We start from the raw sequence: 24,166 nt of genomic DNA on the forward strand, positions 1-24,166 counted from the left end.
CCCACCTTTTCACAAAGGCATTCAACCCTGAATGACTTTTTATTGCTCTGTCTCTGCAATTATGTGTAAAGCGTCCTTGGGTCTCGTGGATAGCGCTATATAAATATAAGTTATTATTATTAATTATTATTTCCAAATATTAATATTCATAATTTTATTAACCAATAATTACGTAGGTACACTACACTGTTATAAAAAGATGAGATCTGAGTCACATATAAGCAAGAAAATCAGATTTGGGTCACTTTAGCCTGTAGTCTGAACGTAGCCTAAGAGTCCACACAAATCCAAAAGCAGAGGTGATATCCAAACAGATAATACAAATGGTGAGATAAAAGATAACAGGTCCATAAATGAACCAAAATACGAAAGCAGGCTTAAATGCAACAAAGATTCAGTCATGGTAACTGACAGGAGTGCACACACACAATCAGGTAGACAGAGTAACAACAAGCTCCAATGGTCTGACACGGAGCGGCCTGAACACAGGGTTTATATAGAGGTGCAAACGAGCAAGGAGGGAGATACACCAGGTTCAACACATCAGGGTAATCAGGCACAGTGAACACAAGACGCAGGTAACTAAACACAAGACAAGTAGGTAACAGGAACTAAACTCAGCCAAAAAAGAAACGTCCCTTTTTCAGGACTCTGTATTTTAATGATAATTCTGTAAAAAACAAATGACTTTACAGATCTTTACTGTAAAGGGTGTAAATAATGTCTTCCATGCTTGTTCAATGAACCATAAACAATCAATGAACATTCACCTGTGGAACTGTCGTTAAGACACTGACAGCGTTCAGACAGTAGCCAATTAAGGTCACAGTTATAAAAACTAAACACTAAAGAGACCTTTCTACTGACTCTGAAAAACACCAAAATTGTTACTTTTGATTTTGACTCCCCCTTTGTTCAGGGACACATTTTTCCATTTCTGTTACATGTCTGTGAAACTTCAGTTCCGTTTATGTCTTTGTTGTTAAATCTTTTTATGTTCATACAAATATTTACACGTTAAGTTTTCTGAAAATAAAAGCAGTTGTAGGTGAGAGGACGTTTCTTTTTTTTGATGTGTATAGAACCCAAAACACAGAACAGACAAGGCAGATCAAATAATCAAAAACAGGAGAACAGACTTGAATAAAGATCAAAACACAATGCAGAACAAACTAACCATAACACAGACGTAAACCAAGAATCAATATACCTAATACAGAGCGGGCCAACAAAAAGTACAAAAAACTGTATCAGACCAGGATTGTGACAGTAATGTGAGTAATGTAACTGATAGTGGAACAATACATTTCAAAATGACATTGATGAAAAATGCATAATGGCCTCATATCTGATACCTATCTAGCAGAGCGGACAATTGATCAAATAAATATTGTCAGCCAGACCTCTGTAATCTGCTCCTCATCTCTCGACTCAGACAAAAGACTCGAGGCTACATTAACTACTACAAGCATAACACACACCCAAATCTCTGACTGAACTGTCAGTGGATGAGTTACATTGAGGATAATGTTTTGCCGAAGAAGAATGTGTGGGGAAAAGAAGACTGTCTCTGGGTTTGCTCCAACAATTGTGATCCTTTTCTTTAACCTGTCCCATCACTGAATTGTAAGAGAACATTGTGAGGCCAGACAGAAAACAGTCCATCCTGAGTCTGGACTCTTTAGGAATGAACTGCTAAATCTGTGCTCTGTTAAACAAATAGTTGCATTTTGTAAACTCAGTTGACACAACCAGAGTTTTTTGAAGTTTTACATTTTTACTGTGTTAAGATTTATTTATTAAATATTGAACATATCAGCAGGTAGAACTTTTAAAATCACTTATGAACTCAACTAAGGATGTTAAAAATCTCAGAATGTTTTGCAGATGTCAACAATGACTATCTGATCTTTTAATATAACTCACAGTGGTCAGAGCAAATGCTGTCTGCAGTAATGAATCAAATGGTACTGTGACGTTTTGTGGGATAACCTGCTTACAAAATTCTTAAGTAGTTATAAGAGCAGGCCTGGAGAAGGCCTGGTCTGGGGTAGAACTGAGGACATACAAGATGGCATCATCAGCATAAAAATGGACATTGCAATTCTCAGTTGGAAAATAAACATTATTTTTATTATTTGTCTAATAAAGACTATGTCATGTTATGTATGTAACTGTACCTTTGTTTGCAGGGATGGCCTCAAAGTAACAGTCATGTTGGTCTAAAGAAGAGGGGAAGACATGAACAGGACACGCTAAATAAAGAGTACCAAATGAAGTCTGTACTGACGTCCAAAAATGGGACAGAAGTCTGGAAGCGTCGTCGCTGTGGAGTCCCAGATTATCCCACCTTAACGCAGGTTGGCATGTCATACTACAACCTGAAGAAGAAGAAGGGAGGCCTGAGTAGACAGCAGCGCAGGAAGCGGTTTGCGCTGTTTGGAGGGCGCTGGGAGAAGACTGACCTCACTTACAAGTAAGAAACACTAATATTCTGTACTTTGGTTTATTCAGTTAATCCGTTTACCACTGTTTTTGTCACTATGTTTTAATCATGAATGCACTGCTTAATGTTTTGATGGATGTAAGATCAATGAAATTTATATATTTAGATAAATGCAAAGAGGTCTGTATTGAAAATTACTATTGGCCGATCGTTCATAAAGTTTATCTGTCTAGTAAAAATTTATATTCGGTTTATCTATCTATCTATTTATCTTGTGTGTGTGTGGTAAAATAAAAAAGTAAAAAGTCTGAACATTCACATTATGTCAACTGTCACTTGACTCATACCAGCATTACAACTGTCCTGCCCCCTACTCTGCTTCCGAGTGGCTAACCCTAACCAACCAACCTGACCAATAGAGGCAACAAATACTAGTCAGTCAATCAGAGTAGAAAATCTGGTGGGGAAAAATAACGTGCAGCTGTTCACCATTTGTCACCCTTCATTTACCTGATTACGTCCACCTGATTGCTCCTTAAATTTGGAGATAATAAACTGTTGTTCATAGTCAACTTTTCATTCTGGACCTCCTAATTTTACATGATCCTTCTAACCAGATCGGACTATTGTCATAGATTCACAGCCATTAGGTTGGACCTTGGTCATGAAATTCAACCTGCTCATATATAGAAGATTAGAAAGTCCTGTATCCTGGAACTGGAGGAGCTGCATATGAAACAGAATGCACACATCAAAGAACAGATACACAGGGGTGGCAGGATGATACACAAGAGGAACAAAGGACACATGAGCTTGACAGTAAAAGGGAAGATGACAACTGATTTTGCTGATCCTGTGCCTACTAATCCACCATCTGAAGCAAGGTCGGAAAGCAATGAACTGAGCTGATCCCCAAGAGTGTACAGTGGGACTGCTGTGGAACAGCAAACCTGACCTTTTCAGATATATACCACGTGTTGCGAATGCCCTGAGCTGCCAGTCCCCAGTTTGATTCTTGGCTGATCAGACCGTTGCTGCATGTCATTCTTCAACTCTGTTTCCCTGCATTTCCTGTCTCTTTCCACTATCACTATCATATAAAGCCTTAAAATGCCGAAAAACCTAAAGCCCGCCTCCAAAGTCATTGCTAACCACCTCTTTACATTGTGTTCAGGCACACACACACACAAAGGGCCTTTCCGAAACTAGACCCTTGCCACTTCTGGTCGTAATCACCCTCACAACTAAATCGAGCTCCCTAACCCGCATAGGGTATAAATACTTCGGCCAACTTTTGGACGAATGACCCTCTCCCCAGCGTAGATAGGATCTGGCGTTACTGCACTCAATGCTATAATACGTGTATCAAATAAAGATTCAGGGTTGATGTTGAGGAAAAGTGTGTTTTTAGCAATAACGAAACTGATCATTTGTCATTTATTTTATTTGTTTGTAAACCAAATTATTGCTTAGATTTTTCGAATATTTCTTTAAGACTTCAGCTATTAATGAAAAAGAGACATTACATTATTTTATGAAAAGACTGATAATCATTGTAAATGAATAGCCTATATATTTTGAACCCCTTTAGATTCAGGGTTGATGTTGAGGAAAAGTGTGTTTTTAGCAATAACGAAACTGATCATTTGTCATTTATTTTATTTGTTTGTAAACCAAATTATTGCTTAGATTTTTCGAATATTTCTTTAAGACTTCAGCTATTAATGAAAAAGAGACATTACATTATTTTATGAAAAGACTGATAATCATTGTAAATGAATAGCCTATATATTTTGAACCCCTTTATCTTATATGAAAAATATTACATTTATATATACAGATAGTCTAAAAATAAACAACATTTCAAAATAGAAATTAAAGCATATATATATTGAAGCATTATATGGTCTGAAGAATTTAAAACTGTTAAAATATGTAAAGATTTAACTATTTTTCTTTAATGCCTTCCTTGCTTGTTACTTGATACCCCTGTGTATTTAGTTGTTGTCGTTAAATGTAGGCTATTTTGATTTGGCAGAAAATTTTCATATTAGATGAATATGATTCAATAAAAACGACAGTTGTATTGTATTAAATACAATATAAACTTTGAGCCACGTTGTTAACCTGTGTATGGTGATATAGTAGTGTAGTTACAGAATTTAAAAATCCTACATGTTTACAGACAGTCACATGGAATTCACATTTGAAATAAACGTCCGTCATCGTGCAGCAAAGGCGTTACACACCTTCAACAAGCCAGCATCGATGCTCACTCGGCATTAGAGGGTTTAATAACCCACAACCACTTCGCCCTCGTTGGCCCATTTTTTAAAAACTGTTATATAAATACATAATTTACGTTACACCGGCCCCAAAGTTGCATCGGCCCACCGGGCATTTGCCCGGTATGCCAGATTACCAGTCCAGCCCTGGACACGTGGCAGTTTTGAGCATGTTAAGCTCCAGGTTGTTTTGGACGCACCAGAGAGCCAGCTGATCAACCTCCCGTCTGTAGGCCAACTCGTCACCGGATGAGGACGATGACCGTTGTGTCGTCAGCAAACTTCAGGAGTTTGACAGATGGGTCTCTTGAAGTGCAGTCGTTGCTGTAGAGGAGAAGAGCAGTGGGGAAGGTACACACCCCTGGGGGGTGCCAGTGCTAATAGTCCGGGTGCTGGATGTGATGTTTGCCAGCCTCACCTGCTGACTCCTGTCAGTCAGGAAGTCTGTGATCCACTGATAGGTGGAGGCTGGCACAGTGAGCTGGGTGAGTTTGGTGCTGAGGATGTCCAGGATGATGGTGTTGAAGCTGAAGTCCACGAACAGGATCCTTGCATATGTCCCTGGAGAGTCGAGGTGTTGCAGGATGTGATGCAGACCCACGTTGACTGCATCATCCACTGACCTGTTAGCTCTGTAGGCAAACTGCAGGGGGTCCAGCAGAGGGCCTGTAATGTTTTTCAGGTGGGCCAACACCAGTCTTTTTTAAGGACTGAAGATCAGGAAGGCTCCTGGCCCTGACGGTGTGTCTCCATCCTGCCTGAAAATCTGTGCAGACCAGCTGGCCCCCATCTTCACACAGATCTTCAACAAATCACTGGAGCTGTGTGAAGTTCCCTCCTGCTTCAAACGCTCCACAATCATCCCAGCTCCCAAAAAACCCTCCATCTCTGGATTAAATGACTACAGGCCCGTCGCCCTGACATCTGTAGTATACCTGGTAAATGCCGCCACATCATGGTCTTAGCTAGCTAGCCAAATGATAAAAACAATCCAAGTATTCTTAGCACAACTTTTGTAGCTCTAACACAAGCCGCTTTCACACTGCATTATTTTCTGGGAGTATAACGGCAATATGCGAAGCCGGAAAAGAGGGTCCAATTTGATCTGCTTCTGAGCTGGGAACGTTCATGGTAACAGAGACGGACCGATGTCTATGTGAAAAGCCACAGCTGGCATGCAGTTGCCTACACGAAACGGGGCAGACAATGGGGCGAAAGGCAGGGTACACCCTGGACAGGTCGCCAGTACATCCCAGCGCCACACATAGACAAACAACCACTCACGCTAAGGACAATTTAGAGTCACCAACCTAGGACGCATGTCTTTGGATGGTGGGAGGAAGCTGGAGCACCTGGAGAGAACCCACGCAGACACGTGGAGAACATGCAAGGCCGGGGCAACTGGGGTTTGAACCCACGACCTTCTTGCTGTGAGGTGACAGTGCTAACCTCTGCATCACCGTGCCACCTGGCGCGTAACATGCAAATACATTTATTTACTACATCCAATGTGATGTACCACGCCTAAACGCAATTTCACATGAGTGCAACAGCCTCTGTATTTAATACGGTTGAAAGGAAGGTGCAAACCACCAAGTGTTGTGCAGAGATGGTTGCTGTTATCGTTGCCAGAAGTAGACACAGCCGTAATGAAAGAAGACGTAGAGAAATTAACAATATTAGATAATATTATTTCATATCCAGTGTATTGAAATACAATAATTTTATTTATTCAATGAACTATATGAATCGATTTGTATTTTGTATTTTCCTTTAGCTTCGGCAATACTGTTGTTTTAACACTCATGCCAATAAAGCAAATTTCGTTTCGACCTGAGTTCTCCGTGCGATGGTAGAATTTAGAAAGTTGCGTGGCGCTGCGGAGAGCCCCCAGCTGCATAGTGCATGGATCACGCGTAAAAATCATCCAGCCAGAGGGAATGATCACCAACTGTTCACAGCGTGCCGGTCGTAATATAGCGACACAACCCGTTGTAGGGAATGGGGCATTGGGGCGCACAGGGCCAGGGACAGAAGATTGCGGAGCGACTGTGCACGGTGTGGACGGTCGGTGATCGTTCCCTCTGGCTGGATGAAGCACGATCTGCAGGCATTTCCTCGCATCTGGGTCATTACAGCATACTGTATCTGTTTCTGCTGGGGTTTGCCAAAGCAGTTTTTCCAGGTTGCTGTCCCCAGTACTTAGTACAATCTCAGGCAGGATGGGCCGCATGGACGCACTGAACGAAACAAGGTTTTTACGCATTAAAACACGCAAAACCCTCATTTAAATACTGCCACCTCCATTGTGTTTGCTCCTGTTGTCATCTACGTAATAATTCTTAGTAAATCACCCATAACAGGTACTAAAATTGCACGTGCAATATTTTAGAATGCACATGCAATTTAGTAGGATGCTAGTAAATCTTAGTCGCCAAACGGAAAATCGACCCACATTTGGCGCTTGTCGTGTGTTCATTTTGTTAATTTGGTGGGTGAATTAGAAAACCACTCTGATGAGGAAAGTGGAGATGTTTCCTTCAGAAATAGGATATTCTTTGTGGCAATGGACAGAATTATTTCTGAACTAAAAACCTGATTCACTATTACCAAGGAGATCTGTGATGAATTTTCCTTCCTATGGAAGTTCAGGCCAGGGTCAGAAAACAACATCAAGACATCTTGTCAGAAATTGGCGTGAAAATAGTTATGCTGGAGGACAAGTACCCCACATCACAAAATTCTACACCGCAACTGAGCCCAGTGGAACTACAAATACACTGACTGCAGCTCCAAAGTATCTATGGAGACCTGTGCATACTCCTGTGCTTCTTCCTCACATTAGCTGTGACCGTGGCTGTGAGCGCACATTCTGCAAAATGAAACTCATTTAAAACTATGCGTTCCACGATGAGCCAGGAAAGGCTCAATGGACTCACTATCCTCTCCATTTAGAGAAAAGTCAGGTGACTTGCATGTGGAGCTTAACACTTGTCAGCAGCACATCACAAGTCAATTATCATCATTTCAGTTGATACAGCCATATACCGTAATGTAGCCCTCAAGATTGAATTTGATTTATTGGTCCACTCATGATTTGAGCTTATGATGTAGTAATTTATTTTATCAATGTTTGATTTTACTTTTCTCTAATTCCTAAATCATTGAAGGGCTTTTTGACTCCCTTCTTCTGTTTTAAGGTAAAAGGAAGAATATAATGTCACTGTCTAATTTTAAATATAAATATTTTAAAATAAAACTGACTTGTGCTTTTTAATCATATTGAGTATATGCAAACAGAGCATGGCCTGGATGGAGCTATAACACTGAATGTTGAAATGGTTGTTAGAGACTCCATCTGTGTCACTACTAACAGCCAAGAGCTTATTTGAAATAGAACATGTTGGTATTAGAGCTAAGGGTGGGTGAGTGGGTGCTGGTGGTTATGCTGGGTGTAGATGAGGGGCCCAGTTTGGAAAATTTTGCACACGTCCATTGCTGGAGTACTCTATTCTGCGGGAAGCAGGCTTTTGTTTCCCAAACCCATTCGGGATGTGTCCATTCGGAGTGGGTTTGGGAAACAAAAGCCGGCTGATTGCTTGGCTCCCCATATTGCTGCTGGTGGCATTAGCCGGAACCGCAGTATGGCTGCTTGGCTGAACCACTTATCCGATTGACTTCACTCTCAACACCGCACTCCCTCGGGTCCTCAGCAATACATCCGTCAAGTGTTAAAACGATCTGATGAACATCCTATTTGCAGTAACCCTGCTCATCTCAGGTAACCTCACATTTGAGAGATTGTTAAATTTTTTATGGTGTTTTTAGTGTACTTAATGTACTGGTCACATTTTTGTATTTTTTCATAATTTTTTTGTACTTTTGTTGTTTATCAGTTTCTGAGTTATCTAAGTTTTATCCTGTGCCCTGACTGTACTTGAAATTTCCCACTTAATAATAATTGACTGATCTGAACAAATATAGTTGCAATAGCACAAAGACATATTGTTTTCTTAATATAAGTCCTGCCCACAGCCTTTGAGCAAACTTTGAAGGTCAGCTATAGCAAAACTGTATGGAATATCAAAAATCTGAAAAAGTTACTTTTTCCAGCTTGGTCCAGAAATGTTCTGTACCAAATTTTGTGATGATTAAAATGGTGGGATGCATGGCTTCTATGGACATGGATTCATCTTGACCCAGAATCCAGACGTACATATCTTCTTTGTTATAGCGCCAGCATCTGGCCAAATTCCATGCATTGGGCCAGGAAAATATAGACAGATTCATTCTTTCACAGTTAGATTAAGTTGACCTGATCACTCCTTATTTAAAAACTGCACTCCCCAAGATGAACATGTGAGACTAATTTAACTTGTGATAACTTCTAATCTTGTATTTTTTTTCTTTCTAATTCAACAGCCCATATGTCTTTGTTGTCCTTTTTTGAGTTTTGATAAACCTTTCTTCAGGGATTGAAGTTGTCTGGCTTTTTTCCAATGCATTCTGAGCCGATGCCCACATTGACAGTCAACTTTTCATTCTGAACCTCCTAATTTAACCTCCCCCTCCTAAGCTGGGAGGGGGGTTGAGAATGGGGAACTAATGGTTACTTAAAGGAAAATCTGTTTACATTTTAGCTTTGCACGAAGGCTTGCAGTGTAAATTGTTTGTAAATTCAACTTGTCAAAACAGCAAAGTTGGCAGAGTTGCCCGCCACCTTGTAAATTATGGAATCATCCTGTAATTAAAAGTTACATTGCTTAATTATTATTGTAGAGACTTGTCTTTGGGGGGTAAAAAGAGTTGTGAATCAAGTCAGTGCTGCCTCATTCTGCAATATTATGTTTGTGTGGGTGCATATGTGCTTGTGTCAACAGTGTAGACAGATTGTTGCAACATTACAGAGACAGGGTTGTTTGTAAAAAAAACAAACAAATCTGTTAGTATGAGAAACAGAGCACAGTGCTCCGTAGGCTGATGCATTCCATATATTTGGGTCAACATCCCAAAGTAAGAAGTGAAAATTCAAGGATAATTTGAAAATTGGAAACCCAGAAACAGGAACTGGCTGAGGTTATCAGGCTGGTGGCTAGTCCAAGGGGGTAAGCCAGAGAACAGTGAAGCTGACCAAAAGGCTGGATAATAGCAAACTGCAGGCTAGCGGGCTGAGGTGCAGACTGGATAGAGGGCTGATTGCTGGCAGGCCGGAGTGAAAGCTGAAGGCTGGCAGGCTGTATACTGTACTCTACTTCTGTGTATGGGTGTGTTCAAAATCGCTTACTAACGTACTGCCAGCTATCTTCAGCCTGTATGCACTGCATTCTGCCTACAAAATAAACATTTAAGTATGCTATTACCAGCAGACTGTTTACAGGTACAAAGCAATACATCTGTAAAACATCACTGTAATGAATGTATTGCTGCACCTGCAAAGTGTGGATGTTTTAATGGATGTAATAAAATTAATAAATATTCAATTACAAAAAACTACACTTTATTATTATTATTCCAGGCTATCATACAGTGCACACAGTTACATACTATACTACTACCATACCATAAAAACAAGGATGGCCTCAACAAAAACAGTCACTATCTACTTAGTATATTATGTCAACACAAGTCAGGTTGGTTTGGGTTTAAGTTAGTTAGGATTGGTAAAGTCATGGTCAGCACTTTCTCTTTTTATGTTAAGTACTTCTAACAAATAAAACAGGACACATTCTTTTTCATTATTGTTCGTAGTTTGTGGATCAGAAAATCAAAAAACAAGCTGCCTCTACAAAATGGGAGCAAAATACTTCTGATCAACACTCTAGACTTGGATTTACCCAATGAACTTTAAGGCTTTCACATGAATACCTTTATCCACACAATGTGTCAGCAGTGTTTACATGCACTGATTATTTTTGGTAGTAAATTTAGTGATTTTTTTTATGCTGCAAAAATTGTATGACATGATGTTGGAAATATGGAATATATGTATTTGTATATGGAAACTCATCTGCAAGAATTTAATAAGCCTATATGATAAAAATATGTTTTGTCATGAGTGCTCTCTAATACAGCACATTGGTGTGTGTGTGTGTGTGTGTGTGTGTGTGTGTGTGTGCGTGTGTGTGTGTGTGTGTGTGTGTGTGTCCAATAGGATTATACGTTTCCCCTGGCAGATGAGTGAGGGCAAAGTGCGGGATGTCCTCCAGGAGGCATTTGGTGTGTGGAGTGCAGTGACTCCGCTGAGATTTCAAGAGCTCACCTCTGAGAAAGCTGACATCATTATTGACTTCAACAGGTAAGAAAGGGTCAATAGCAAGCACCACAGTTAGGTTTTTAATATGCAGAGAAAAGGATTTATCCTAAAACGGGCATTTGATATACATGTGTATATATATCCTAGGACTGCACTCTTCTAGACAGAGACTTCAAATGTTGTATGCAGCCTTCTTCTGCTGTTTGTCGATCAACACGATGTCTGGTTGGTTAGCCATCACCAGTTTGTCAGTCTGGATCTTGAAGTCCCACAGGATCTTAGCTCGATCATACTCAACTACCTTAGGGGGTGTCTTCCATTTTGACCTTGGGACTTCCAGCTTATACCAGTTATTATGTCGTATCTGCTGGTCATTATATTTACTGCATGTCAGCTAGTGTGTGTTTATGGGCTCACTGATATCTCAGCCAACCTGTCTCTTTGTGCTTCACATTGTTTTAATACCTATTGATTGATTAATAAAGGTTTAGATTTTAATATAACCATATAACCATAACCATAACACATTTCCAGTAATACCTGCCTGCAAGGGGGGCTTAGACTATCTTCCAATGTCTTAGCTGATCGCTGACTTAGCTGACTAATAAAAACTAAACTAAAACTAAGCATTTTCAAAAAATAAAAACTAAACTAGCAAACCCACGTTAAAAAGTAATTAAAACTAAGCTGGTGTCGAAGAGATTCGCCTAGCTTCTAACTGTCTTCTTCCGAACACCTACCTGAACCTACCCTTACTCTGAAATGGCACCTGACTGAATAGCCCTAGAGCCAAATACCACCCCAGCCACGCCCGTTAACGACAGCTCTCTTCTCATTGATCAGTGCACTTGGTATAGTTGCTAGGATTGTGTTTAGTGGCCAGGAAAATAGGCCCCAAGGATAAGTTAATTTCGTTGGCTAGAGCAACCTATAAGAACCTTAAAGATGGTAAACACACTTTACCTAATGAATGACTACCTTAGTGAAGAAATAAATTCAATGTCTACTACTGGTAATTTAAATGCAGTGATTACATATTTTATTGCAAAATTAAGCAAGGGCAAGCATACAACTTAAACTGATTAAAACTGATAAAAACTGATAAAATTCAAAACCTGATTATGATAGCTGAGCTTGAGTATTTTGGTGTCTTCTTTTTTGGAGAGAAGGGGAGTGGAAGGACCTGAGGCTTTGTCCAAAGCCCTCAAATTGTCTCTAAAAGTCTTCAGTCTTTGTTGCACTTGAGACTTCAGAGTCCGATAATTCTTCAGTTGGTTTGGTCGTTGTGGTTACCCTCTGTGGCTCGATCTCTTGAAGTCCACTGAAGAAAACTCTGAGGTGTTCTCTAGTTGTTTGCTGTTCAATTCCCCAACTCTTGTCTTAGGCTCAAAGTTGTCTTTGGGTGTAATTGTGTGTGTGTCGGGGTCAGGATATGTCCATGTTTGGTCCCTATATATATACAAAAATAACTAAGGACAAGGAACCCAAACATAACCCAAACCCCATAACTACAAATGATTTGCTAAGAGAAATATTGTAGTGTGCTTCTGGCATTATGGGCTGTCAACACATATATCTCAAATATTCACAAATTTATTGGACATACATGACACCATATACACATGCAACCTCCAGCAAGTTTAGCTGCTTTTTTAATTGGTCTGACTGGACTAATGTAATGTTCACAATTCAGCATTCACACATTCAACTGTTGTAAAAAGCAAGAAGTTATTGCTGTATCAAAGCATAATTTAAATTGATATTTCTTTTTGATCCTCCCACCTGGATTGCCAACATCCTAAGCATACAGAAATAGCTTTAGATGAGTGATATTGCATATTAAATTGCTTCTGTACAATAAAAAAGTTCTTGTGTAGGTACTGGCATGGAGACAACTTACCATTTGATGGTCCTGGAGGAATCCTCGCCCACGCCTTTTTCCCCAGGACACACAGAGAGGGGGAAGTCCACTTTGACTATGATGAGCATTGGACAGTGGGCAACAGTGTGGGTGAGTATATTTGAAATAATGGAGGTCTCGGTTTATGTTGAACAAAATCAGATTTTAAAGGGGTTTTCTTTAAAATTACAGCTCGTCTGTTCCTCATTAGAATCCACTAAAGAGACAAACTGAACAATTTATATTAGTGTCACTGTTACTTTATCCCTTGCTGTCCCGTATAGGCACTGATCTCCTACATGTGGCAGCTCATGAGTTTGGCCATGTCCTGGGCCTGCAGCACTCCCTGGAACTTGATGCTGTGATGTGTCCTTTCTACAGCGACTCCTACCCTCTGCAGCTGAGCGAGGACGACAAGAGGGGCATCCAATATCTGTATGGTCCCCCTCGGCCTGCACAGCCTGACATAACAGAGACCAATGAGATTGACATTGGAATGGTGAGACATACTGTAAATACTGGGAATAGACCTCAAAGCTACATGCACTGTAATTCAAGATTTCAAAGTCTTGCATTTTGCAGCTTCTCATAATAGTCCACAGACACAGATGTCCCTGCTGTGTATGTCATTGTGTTCCAGCCGGACGCCTGCAGAACAAACTTTGATGCTGTGTCCATGATCAGGGGAGAGCTGTTCTTCTTTAAGTTTCGATATGTCTGGCGAATCCGTGATGGGCAGCTACAAGCTGGCTATCCAGCCTTGGCTTCACGCCACTGGAGAGGCATTCCAGACCACATCGATGCTGCATATGAAGACAAGTCTGGCAACATCTGGTTTTTCCAAGGTTGGTGATAATACAAAAGAAAACTTGAAAAGGTGCTGCTGAAGACTTGCAGTTGAAACATTTGAGACAGTTGAAATACTATAAAAGCTGAAGTCACAGTTCAAATGGTCTTATATACAAATACTGAAGGACGATCTTCAGAGGAGAAGATCTGAGACCTGGAAAGGGTTGAAGAGTCAGCTGACACGCAATTTGTGCAACTGACTGTTCACTAAACCCCTCCCCCTTAAGCAATGACTGTCCAATCATAGCTTAGTAACTGTAACTAGGCAAGGCAGGTCAGGCTTTGTATTTATGTTGAAGTGGTGTGCATGCGGCTGTAGTAAGAGCGATACCTACAATATCAAGAGTCTAGAGGGGGATGTCTTTTTTAATCACTTTTCTAAAACCAAACCTTTTCTCTTGTGAAGTGAAACATATTGTTTGAAAATACAAAACAATAAAGTAAAAGGCAAAAATAGTGAGGTTGCTGACTTTTTGTCTAGGACATGCAGCCACAGTCTTTTAGAATAATATCATGTAACATTAGCCATCAAGTGCAGATTTAAGACCCTATTACGCGTTCTTAATGGAAACATTAAAAAGTCAGCCGGAGATGCATTTCTCAGTCAACCAACTGAGTAAGCTTTAATTAACTCAGCTAACGGAGAGAAAACCGGAGAGAACAACGAAACACTGCTTTTCTGTCCGGTACAAAGGTCCGATTGTGGCGTCAAAAGATTAAATGTAGAGAAGATGAAATAACAACAATCAGTCAAAGTAGAACATAACCCACCGCAGACTAGAGGATAAATGAACAGATTTTGGGTCTGATTCGTCCCTCCAAATAATTGCTGTGGCATTCTGGAGCCAAGGCTGGTCGGAACTAATTATTGGCCCAAATGATCCTGTAGTGTGAAGGGTTCCCAGGGGTTCTCAATACTCAGGTATTGCTATAGAACTCGTAGGCCAGCCTTAACTGTTTTGTTCTGAATTGGGACAGTAGTCCATGACATACTAGGTCCAGGTAAATGAGTCTAGTCCTGGGCTTTTGTTTCTTTTTACTATGACAGGTGACAGCTACTGGGTGTTTGATGCTGAGAGGAAGATTACAGGACCAGATTCAGTGAGGCAGCTGGGTCTTCCTGTAACAGATATCCAAGCAGCTTTGAAGTGGGGAGAGGACCGCAGGGAGAAAGTCTACCTCTTCAAATCTGCTTCTTACTGGCCATTCAGTCTTCTGGAGAATCGAGTCGATGACGTCCATCCTCGCAGCATGCATGAGTGGGGAGGACTGCCCAGCCATATTGATGCAGCCTTTCGGGACAGATATGGTGAGGACTGGGATCGGGAGGAACCTACCATTTGACCTTTATGTTAGTTTTCTTTGTCTCTGGCCTGATGACTGGGGAAGGTCCATAGTTGACTGTTTCCTTCTCTCACCCTCTGCCAGGCTACGCCAATTTCCTGAGTGGGCTGCACTACTGGAAGTTTGATCCTGTGGCGTTAAAGGTGCTGGAAGGCTACCCCCGCAGCATAGGAATGGATTTCTTTGGCTGCTCTGATTTCCGGTCTAAATAGGTTCACATACATACATCTGATGACCCTCTGAAAAGCAGTAGGTTGACTTTTCAGCTTAATTCCCCATACATAACATTCTGGCTATTTTGGAAACCTACTTAAGGCAAACTCTTGCCAACATCATTGCCTGCTGCAACCAAATAGTTTTTTTAAATCAAGAGATTAGCATTTGAAAATACTGTACATGTACATGGTTTCTAGATTTTACTGAGAGTATAGTTTCACAGTAACTGTCAGTTGGTATATGCATACTTTTTCAGGGCCAGGAACGCTTTTGTCAATTAGAGATGAAAATACACATCTGGAGACAGCTGGTTAAAACTGTGGATGGTGGTGAAATTCAGTCCTGACAGACTTCAACCCTGCCTTTGGCACCAAAACCCAGATGCATGAATTTGTCCTCCACCATTTAAAGAGTAACAGAAATTATTATTATATTTAATTATATCATTATAATTAGTTACATCACTTGTTACATTACAGCGCAGCGCCATCAAAGGTGTTTTTAAACGACTCCAAAGCCTCCACACCCACAAGTTATATCTTCTGTATTTAACACGTGTACTAATAGAAAATGAAGCATTGTGATTTAACAAGCAGCCGGATGTTATGCAGGTATTTACCTACCTAGCTGCTAGCTTAGCCCCAGTGACTGCACCGACTGCACACAGCACTACAGAGGTTCTGTCCTCACAGAGAAGCCGGGGAGTTGACTGGTAACACCCTCCAACTGCAAAAGCAGCTCAATCCTGTGTGCATGAATATTAGTGGCTAACATTAGCAAGCTAGGAAAGAACATAGAACATATAAATTAGACAACTTTGGAGTTACCTGGAGTTGAATTTCTCCTCTAACTGTCCCCCCTCACGCACCTCCAACCCATGCACAGAGCATTCTGCTACCAACCCTCCGTCCAACTCCTGGTGGGACAGTAACAGATTATTACTAAATTTCAACTTGTAATCCAACTACTTGTTTCTGAAAAAAATACTACTGCCCAACACTGCTGAACACTACTATATACTAAAACAAAACATCCCTTCACCAAGCCTCATAACTTAAACTACACAATTGTCATAGATATACTCCTTGAAATGTTGCTGTTCTGTATAGTTGGCAGTACATATACATCATAAACTAACTAATGACAGCAGAGAATCTGAATAAACACCATTATATGATCAGTTATCCACAGTTTGGTGTTCACAGGAAATCCTTCCTCCCTAGCTGCAGCCCACTACCTCCCTCCCTGATACATATATCATACATAAAATGGCACACACTATCCAACAGTCTCCCCTTGAAAGCACTGAATGATAGAGACGAAAAGTGACTGAAGTAGTTTTGTGATGAATGGAAAAAGAGAGATTGAGAGAGAATTTTAAACCTTGCCTATGTTCTCACAACTGCAAATGCATGAAACTTCATTTTAGATTTTCACATGAGCTAAAGAGTAACGTTTGCCTCCAACAGCAGCTGAATCCAAAAACTAAGTTTACTTTGTTATGCTAGGTTCAGACTACACTAACAGCCTGATGATAGCTCAACCCGATAGAGGTAGGATGTGGGGAATGAAAACGGGCGTTGAGCATGACAACTGATCATTTTATCCCGTGTAGTGTAGCATAGTGCACGACAGCATCACAACGTCCTGACAGAAAGAAATGCGTGTCAACCTTTTGCTTTCCACAACAAATTCCATGAAGTGTCCCAACGTTGACCAATAATAGCACAGAGTACTCTCAGTTCATAATCGTAAACATGGTGAAGCAAAGAGGAATGATGTTGTTGCTGCTAAGTGGAACTGTGACGCAGAGTGCATAAGTGTGTTAACACTGACGAGTATAGCAAAATGCAGTGCACTATGAGTACCCAGTACACTCATAACGATCAAAGAGTTGAGTGTGTGATGCTGGACACTTCTTAGTCTGAATGGATGCCATCTTAGCTACATAACGAAAAGGGAGGAACCACCAAACTGTTTTCAGACTTGTGAAAATGGCGGCAGCGGTTGCGATTGTAAAAGTACAAGGGAGTTCATTCGTAATAAGATTTAATAATAATAAAAAAAAAAGCCTGCAGAAATTTAAGAGGGAGACAATTGCGGTAGAATGTTGGCAATAATGACCTGCCCATTTACAATTCCTATTAAAAAGAAGAAGAAGTGGTCAAATGTTTGGATTTCCACACAGTAAAATGAGTAAACCCAAATTAACACTGTCAGAGTTGATTTTAACACTTTTTAGAGTGTTTATATGGGTCCACACCACGGAGTGTTAATTTAACTCTTTTTGGAGTGTTGGTACCTTAACACTGATTTACAGTAATTTTTTACCCTTTTTGGAGTTAAATATAACACTTCTTGACACTGACCAGTTTTTCCTCAACACTTTTATGTAGTGTTTACATTAACTCTCTCAGTGGATCATTTGTTAACTACACACTTTAAAGGTGTGAATATAGCTCTTCCATATTCCTAAAAAATATTTGGGAAATAAAGTTTGCAAAATTAATGTGTTATGGGCCTTACAGGCACACCACAAGAACTGCACCGATGTGCTATAAAGCCCAGTATTTCCAATGGCTTAGAGGGGTTTGCTGCTGCTTCAAGCAACACTCAGCGAACCACTTTGTGTTCAACTTAGATGACCTTTTGTGACCAATTAAGTATTTTGGACAGCACACCTGAAAAACTACTCTGGAAAACCCCAGCATAAACAGCTACAGCAGGGGTTTTCAAAGTCTGAGACTGCGGGCCTCCCCTCAGACAAAGCTTGGGAAACGGCACCACCCCACCAGATCTTGAGTTTACTTGGTAAGTTTCGCTCCATTCTTGGATGCCTGTGGGATCATGATTATGTTATTTGATCCCATAGACACAAAACATTTGAGCCAAAATAGCCTAATACTGCTGTTTGACATAACTTCTGACTACAACAAATAGATTCAAAAAAAGGTCGTCCTGAGGCATTTATTAGTTTCTGACTCTGATGGAGGGAAAACACAAGAACTACCGTATCTCTGTACTCTCACACATGTAGGCTATTCTAAGTGATCTCCTTTGAATAACTAATGCAATAAGTAATGTAATATTGTTTCACTTCCATTCACTGAGCCTCCCCTGAAATTGTTTGGAGCCCCCCTAGGGAGGCCCGCCTCACACTTTGAAAACCCCTGAGCTACAGTATGCTGGACTGACCCAGACACGAGGCAAAGGTGTGAACTAAGGTGTACCCAGGGGGAGCTTAGCTCCCCTTAATAAGATGAGCTCCCCTAAAAACATGATTTGTGCAATTTTGGGGGGCCATTTTTTTGCCATTAATTTCTATATTTCTGTATCATCGTGGATCATGCGTAAAATCAGGAACGTTGTGCTTCATCCAGCCAGAGGGAACGATCGGCAAACCATCTGCAGTGTGCAGATCTCCTGTCCCTGTACGCCCCATTCCCTCTCCAATACCTACAATGACGCCCGGCAATGACGCTGTGAACAGTTGGTGATCATTCCTTCTGGCTGGATGAATATTACCATGATCCATCGACGTCAGGTTGAAAGAGTGTAGAGAGACTGCCACAGCTGTTGTGTTGAAATGCAGAGTTGCAAGAAGTTTGGGCATGGCTCCAAATCAGCCCTTAGGTCAGCCAACAGCTCCAATATGGCATAGCTGGAGAGGCAAAATGTGCACATTATATGTTCCTCAGTCATGCCAAAAACATTGACAGGCTGCAGCCTTGCTCTCCTTAGATTCAAGATTAAATTAGAAATAAAAGTGTTTTTACATTTAGATTTCCCATATTGTTTACTTCCGCTTTCCAGAACTGGAAACTGACTAAACCTGGCCTAACATACTGCAAAATAAATCTATTTAACAGTTTCATACTGCATACTAATATGAAAAGCAGTATGTGGTAGGTACTGCATACTGCAGTAATATGTAGTAGGTGAAATGTCACTACTATGGTGAAAGCATTACCTACTACATGCTACATGCCCTACTGCGCCTTTGATTGGCATAGCCTGACGATGATTCTCACATAGCCCTCGCTGGAAGAACAGGACGTTTTGATGTTCTGCTGTCTTTAGCATATTAGCTCAAAATTGTTAAACTGTAATATTTTCTTCTAAATGTGAAAGACTGAAAGCTACGATTGAGCAGGGACCAACATGTAGCTGTCAACTCTTGGCCAAGTGACAGCAAGAATGTATTTGACTCTATGATATCCTGATCTGACACAGAGACGATCTGAGCAGAAACATTTCGGGGCGGTCTGAACCCAGCATTAAACACACTCACACAGGAACACTTTGCACTTATGCTTTGCCATGTATATATGTTTAATATATAGCACAGCTTACAAACAATTAAATATGTTACTAATAAGTTACTTTAAAGTGGATTCAGCACCATCTTCTGCAACACGGACAGCTGACGTGAAGAAGTTCTTAATTGCTGCTTTGGGAAACACGTGTAGAAATTTAACAGGGTTCACAGAAACACTCACATTCTTACATCGGTTTGAGAACCACTGATTTAAATACTTACATTCTCTGACATTTGTGGTTTTGAGTGAAGTGATTCAACCATTGAATTGATGATGGAAGTCAACTATGCATTGCTGAGATTTGTGAGGTGTATGCGTAGGCTCTGACAGCCTCTGGTACCATACTGTTACCCATAACACCCCTCTCTGCGTAGCTTTGTATACTTTATCTTTGCAGAAGCACAAGTCCGTCCACCCTTCAGTCTTGTTCCTGTTCCACCTGGGCACCAGCTACAACCATTTCTTTGTTCACGCCGCTGACATTACACACAGAAGGGAATCTGAAGTTTTGGAGGCGCACACTTTACCTCTGCTTTGCCTTACGTATCTTCAAATCTTGGACTTTATTTTTCTTTCCAAAACATGTTAATCTCATTTGTGCTTTGACTGCTATCTCACTTGCCTTTGATTTTAGTCATTAGGTTGTTGTGATTGCAGCCTCCTTTAGCCACCTCAGTCACAGACTATTCAGCTCTGCAGAAACAGAAAGGGACTTTTGGCAGGATAAATATTTTGAAACTAGAAATCAGGACCAATCAGGAAATGACCCGTTCTTGCAGCATTGTGATAATGTAATTATTCTCAAAAGCTTTCCAGTCTAGTATTTAGCGTGAAGAGGGATAAATATCCTGGCACTGACTGTGTTAAAGAGTTGTATTGCTTTTGCTTTTTTGTGCCGCCAAGTGTCAAATGTAACAAGGGAATGATATTCATTCACAGTCAGTATTTAAAATCAACTTTAGGTCCTGCCCATTTCTCTCACCACAGCATGTTGAGAATGAGTGAAGCGGTGTGCTACAACTTATATTTAAGGTGCTATTTAAGGTTCTGCAGGCAACCTCATATATTACACACATTAAATCTGCTCTTTTCACTATTCAGTGTACTGTTTTGGTATTTTTTTTTATCAGTTTCAGAGCTTTGTTTCCATTCTCTGATTGTTATTGTGCCCTCATTATATAATCTCTGAGATGGTATTCTCAGAAAATTAATAAGAATTAATTAGAAATTAATTTTGCTGACAATATAATGTGTTTTGACATAAATCTTGTTACAATTCTAATCAGAGAAATGAGACAAGAGCACTGTCACTGACTTTGACTTACTGTATATTTTTTATGCATATTACATTTGTTCCTTTGTATTCAAGGTGTTCAAGATCAGTGCAGGACACTGATTATTGCTTGACTAAACATGTCATGTCCTACAACATATACCTGTATGTATCTGTTTGCCTTTATTGTTTCAGTCAGAATATGTATTTCTTGTTTGAATCATTTTTTTTTGTTTACAATAAAACCAAAAAATAAATACGCAAGTAATTTTTTCCTATTTCTGCAAGTAATAGAGCTCTAGTTCATGCTGGCAATTTTCATTTTAGAGCAGGGGTTTTCAAACCAAAACCTGTCCAGGGTGTACCCCACCTTTCGCCTGATGTCAGCTGGGATTGGTTCCAGCCCCCCGCGACCCTGTACGCAGGATAAGTGGTTGACGATGGATGGATGGATGGTTTTCAAACCCAGTCCTCTGGGGGGCGCGGGAGAGTTGAAGCGGAGGGAGGGATGTGAGGCAAAGATACTGTGTGGGGAAAGAAGCGGGTGCATGCTGGTGTTCTGAAAACAACAGGAAGTTAACCAACGAAGGTTAAAGTCAAGGGCAACTGGACTTGGTTGAAGATACTGGAAGACGTTTCGTCCCTCATCCAAAGGACTTCTTCAGTTCTGACTGACTGGCAGGGAAACTCAGCTATTTAACCTCAGTGGGGTCGTTGGCCCGGGTCATCGATACCGCTGGTTCGTTAGTGTTCCTTGTTGCTGTGACGACAGTCGTTACAGTCGTTAAGACTACCGGTGGCCAAGACTGAACGACATCGTTGGTATCTTCACCTGAGGCCAATAGGTTACGTTTGTTGAGTTTCCGGGGAAGTGATGAAAGGACAGCATTGTAAGTGGGGGATAAGTGGTGGCGTAGACCCCCTCCCCTGTTCAATGACGGCTTCTCAACCCTGGTGTAGATGCTTCCTTGACACCTCTTTCAAACCATCCATCTTCTCTGTCTAAAATGTGCACCTGGTGGTCCTCAAATGAGTGTCCTCTGTCCTTCAGATGTAAGTAGACTGCAGAGTCTTGACCTGAGGAGTTGGCCCTTCTGTGTTGAGCCATGCGTTTGTGTAGTGGTTGTTTAGTCTCCCCAATATACAGGTCTGTGCATTCCTCACTGCATTGGACCGCATACACTAGATTGCTTTTCTTGTGTTTGGGTGTGCGGTCTTTGGGATGTACCAGCATCTGTCTTAGTGTGTTCTTGGGTTTAAAAAACACAGGGATGTTATGTTTGTTGAAAATCCTCCTGAGTTTCTCTGATACTCCAGACACGTCTGGAATCACAATGTTGTTGCGTTTGACCTTTTTTTTCCTCCTCCCCTGTAGTTTTGTTCTTCTTGGATCTTGTGGCTGTTTTCACAAAGGTCCATTTAGGGTAAGTCCAGTTGCCCTTGACTTTAACCTTCGTTGGATAACTATGACCTGGATGACTGAGAATCTTCATAGACAACAGGAAGTTAATTATTGTAGTTTGGCTGCAGCAGCAGGGGCTGTGACACACAGCTTAAACACCCAATTATCACAATTTATCTTAAAAATTTAAATCAGTCAACATGTAAACAAATATACGCTAAAAACTGAGCCCAGCTAGTGCAACATTATACTTCCTGGGTATTGGGTGTGTTGAGGGGGCGCAGCAGTCTGGGGTTTGGGCCACAGTGTCACACTTTGAAAACCCCTGATTTAGATTGTATGTGCCCACACAGCTGCTGCTGTGTGTAGTTTTGTGTAGGCCCCTAAAAACTTAGAAACACAACTTTATCATCCTGCCTTGGGCATCTTTATGCACTGTACAGTATATTAAATGACCTAAATCAGTCCAAAACACTTTTCCTCATCTCCATAACGCCCTTGAAAGTAGACTCAGTTATTTGCTGCACATTAGTTAGCTGTCTGCATTTTGAGCAGTAGGCCTGTACAAATTGCATTGCATTTATTATTTGTAAACTCTATGATATTTGCACCATTGAAAGAGGTCCAGCCACCCCCAGTCAAATCACCAGAGGATCAGTTTAGTTGTTAACATGGTCGCGAGTCAATTATTAAAAAAGGGACCTGAGACTCCAGTTAAATACAGAAAAAGTATATAAGATGAAGTCATTTTAACCTAGGTGGTGCGACTTGCCTACAATCACACTCTTCTTAACTCTTCTATGCAGTTCCAATAATAATTTAATGGAGAGATGCAGTCCAAAGTGCTTCACAAAAGAGGATCAAAACAATGTTAAGCGGATAAAATCATATACAAAAGGAGAGAAAAAATAAAATCAGTGAGACAGTATAATGTTGACGTGAGGGGGCATGTATAAAGACAGTAAAATAACTCCCATAATATTTCCTTGAGGAACTTTATAATCAACATCAAGCTACTGTGAGTACATAAACTAACAAAAAACAAATAATTTCAGTCAAGCGTGACACCAGAGAGACCCACCTATTTCTCAAGTCTGGTCATTAATATGTAAGGATCATCTGTGTCCAACACAACACTTAAATCTAACTGAATGAGATCTCTTTATTGGCTTCAGCAGTCACTCATCATTTACTACATTCAGTAGTTAATCTGTTGACAGGTTCAATTCCAATTGTTGCTGCTTTTAGATGTTATTGGTAGTTTTGGTTCAAAGGAGCAAAGAGAAAACACTTTCTCAGCACATAACAAGCTTTACAGAAATTTGAGTACTACCATCGACTCTGACCTAACCTTCCAGTCACATATACCAAACTCACCTCTTTAAACGAAATCATTTAAAGCAGTGGTTCTCAAAGCAGGGTCCAGGGACCCCCAGGGATTCTCGATGGCGTACTTGGGTCATAGGTTTCATACACTTTCTGTAATAAAACATCTAAAAGCAAAAATCCTATCAGATGGGGGTCCGTGGTCTAATTTGTGTCAACCTAGGGGTCCTTGATGTCAAAACGTTTGAGAACCACTGATTTAAAGAATATTGCCATGGTCAGACCTTTCCTTTCTCCCAGTAATGCCAAGAAGCTTCAGCATGCTTTTATTAGAGGTGAGTTTGGTTCGGCCTTCTAGTGTCCCTGCACAGGCTTCCAGTCAGTTTAAAGATCCACTTTGAGATTCTTGTGCTTGTCTATAAATGTGAACTCCATCCGAGCCTTCAGACAAACACCTACTGTAAAACTGCTTTCTGTAGTTATGGCACCAAACCCTGGAATTCTTTGCACCTAAATCTGATGAGCGCAACATCAGTTGAGGCTTGTTTGACAA

At 40.7% G+C, this 24,166-nt stretch overlaps 1 protein-coding gene across 2 annotated transcripts in view; it reads left to right on the forward strand.

Annotated features, from left to right (window-relative positions):
* LOC119914553 (stromelysin-3-like) overlaps positions 1-21,149 on the forward strand; it is a 34,053-nt gene extending 12,904 nt beyond the window's left edge. The window contains exons 2-9 of one of the 2 annotated variants that reach the window (XM_038733919.1): positions 2,193-2,476; positions 10,883-11,026; positions 12,862-12,995; positions 13,169-13,383; positions 13,525-13,729; positions 14,782-15,042; positions 15,162-15,326; positions 20,010-21,149. In XM_038733919.1, the coding sequence (XP_038589847.1) occupies positions 2,193-2,476; positions 10,883-11,026; positions 12,862-12,995; positions 13,169-13,383; positions 13,525-13,729; positions 14,782-15,042; positions 15,162-15,289 (1,371 nt within the window). In that variant the 3' untranslated portion in view covers positions 15,290-15,326; positions 20,010-21,149. Of the gene's footprint in view, positions 1-2,192; positions 2,477-10,882; positions 11,027-12,861; positions 12,996-13,168; positions 13,384-13,524; positions 13,730-14,781; positions 15,043-15,161 lie in introns of both variants that reach the window. The other variant, XM_038733918.1, reaches the window with a different exon arrangement.
* Positions 21,150-24,166: the final 3,017 nt, after the last annotated feature.

Source organism: Micropterus salmoides, unplaced genomic scaffold (assembly GCF_014851395.1).
Source record: "Micropterus salmoides isolate LMB-PRFRI ecotype aquatic unplaced genomic scaffold, ASM1485139v1 Ms_hic_scaffold_20, whole genome shotgun sequence".
Lineage (NCBI taxonomy): Eukaryota > Metazoa > Chordata > Actinopteri > Centrarchiformes > Centrarchidae > Micropterus > Micropterus salmoides.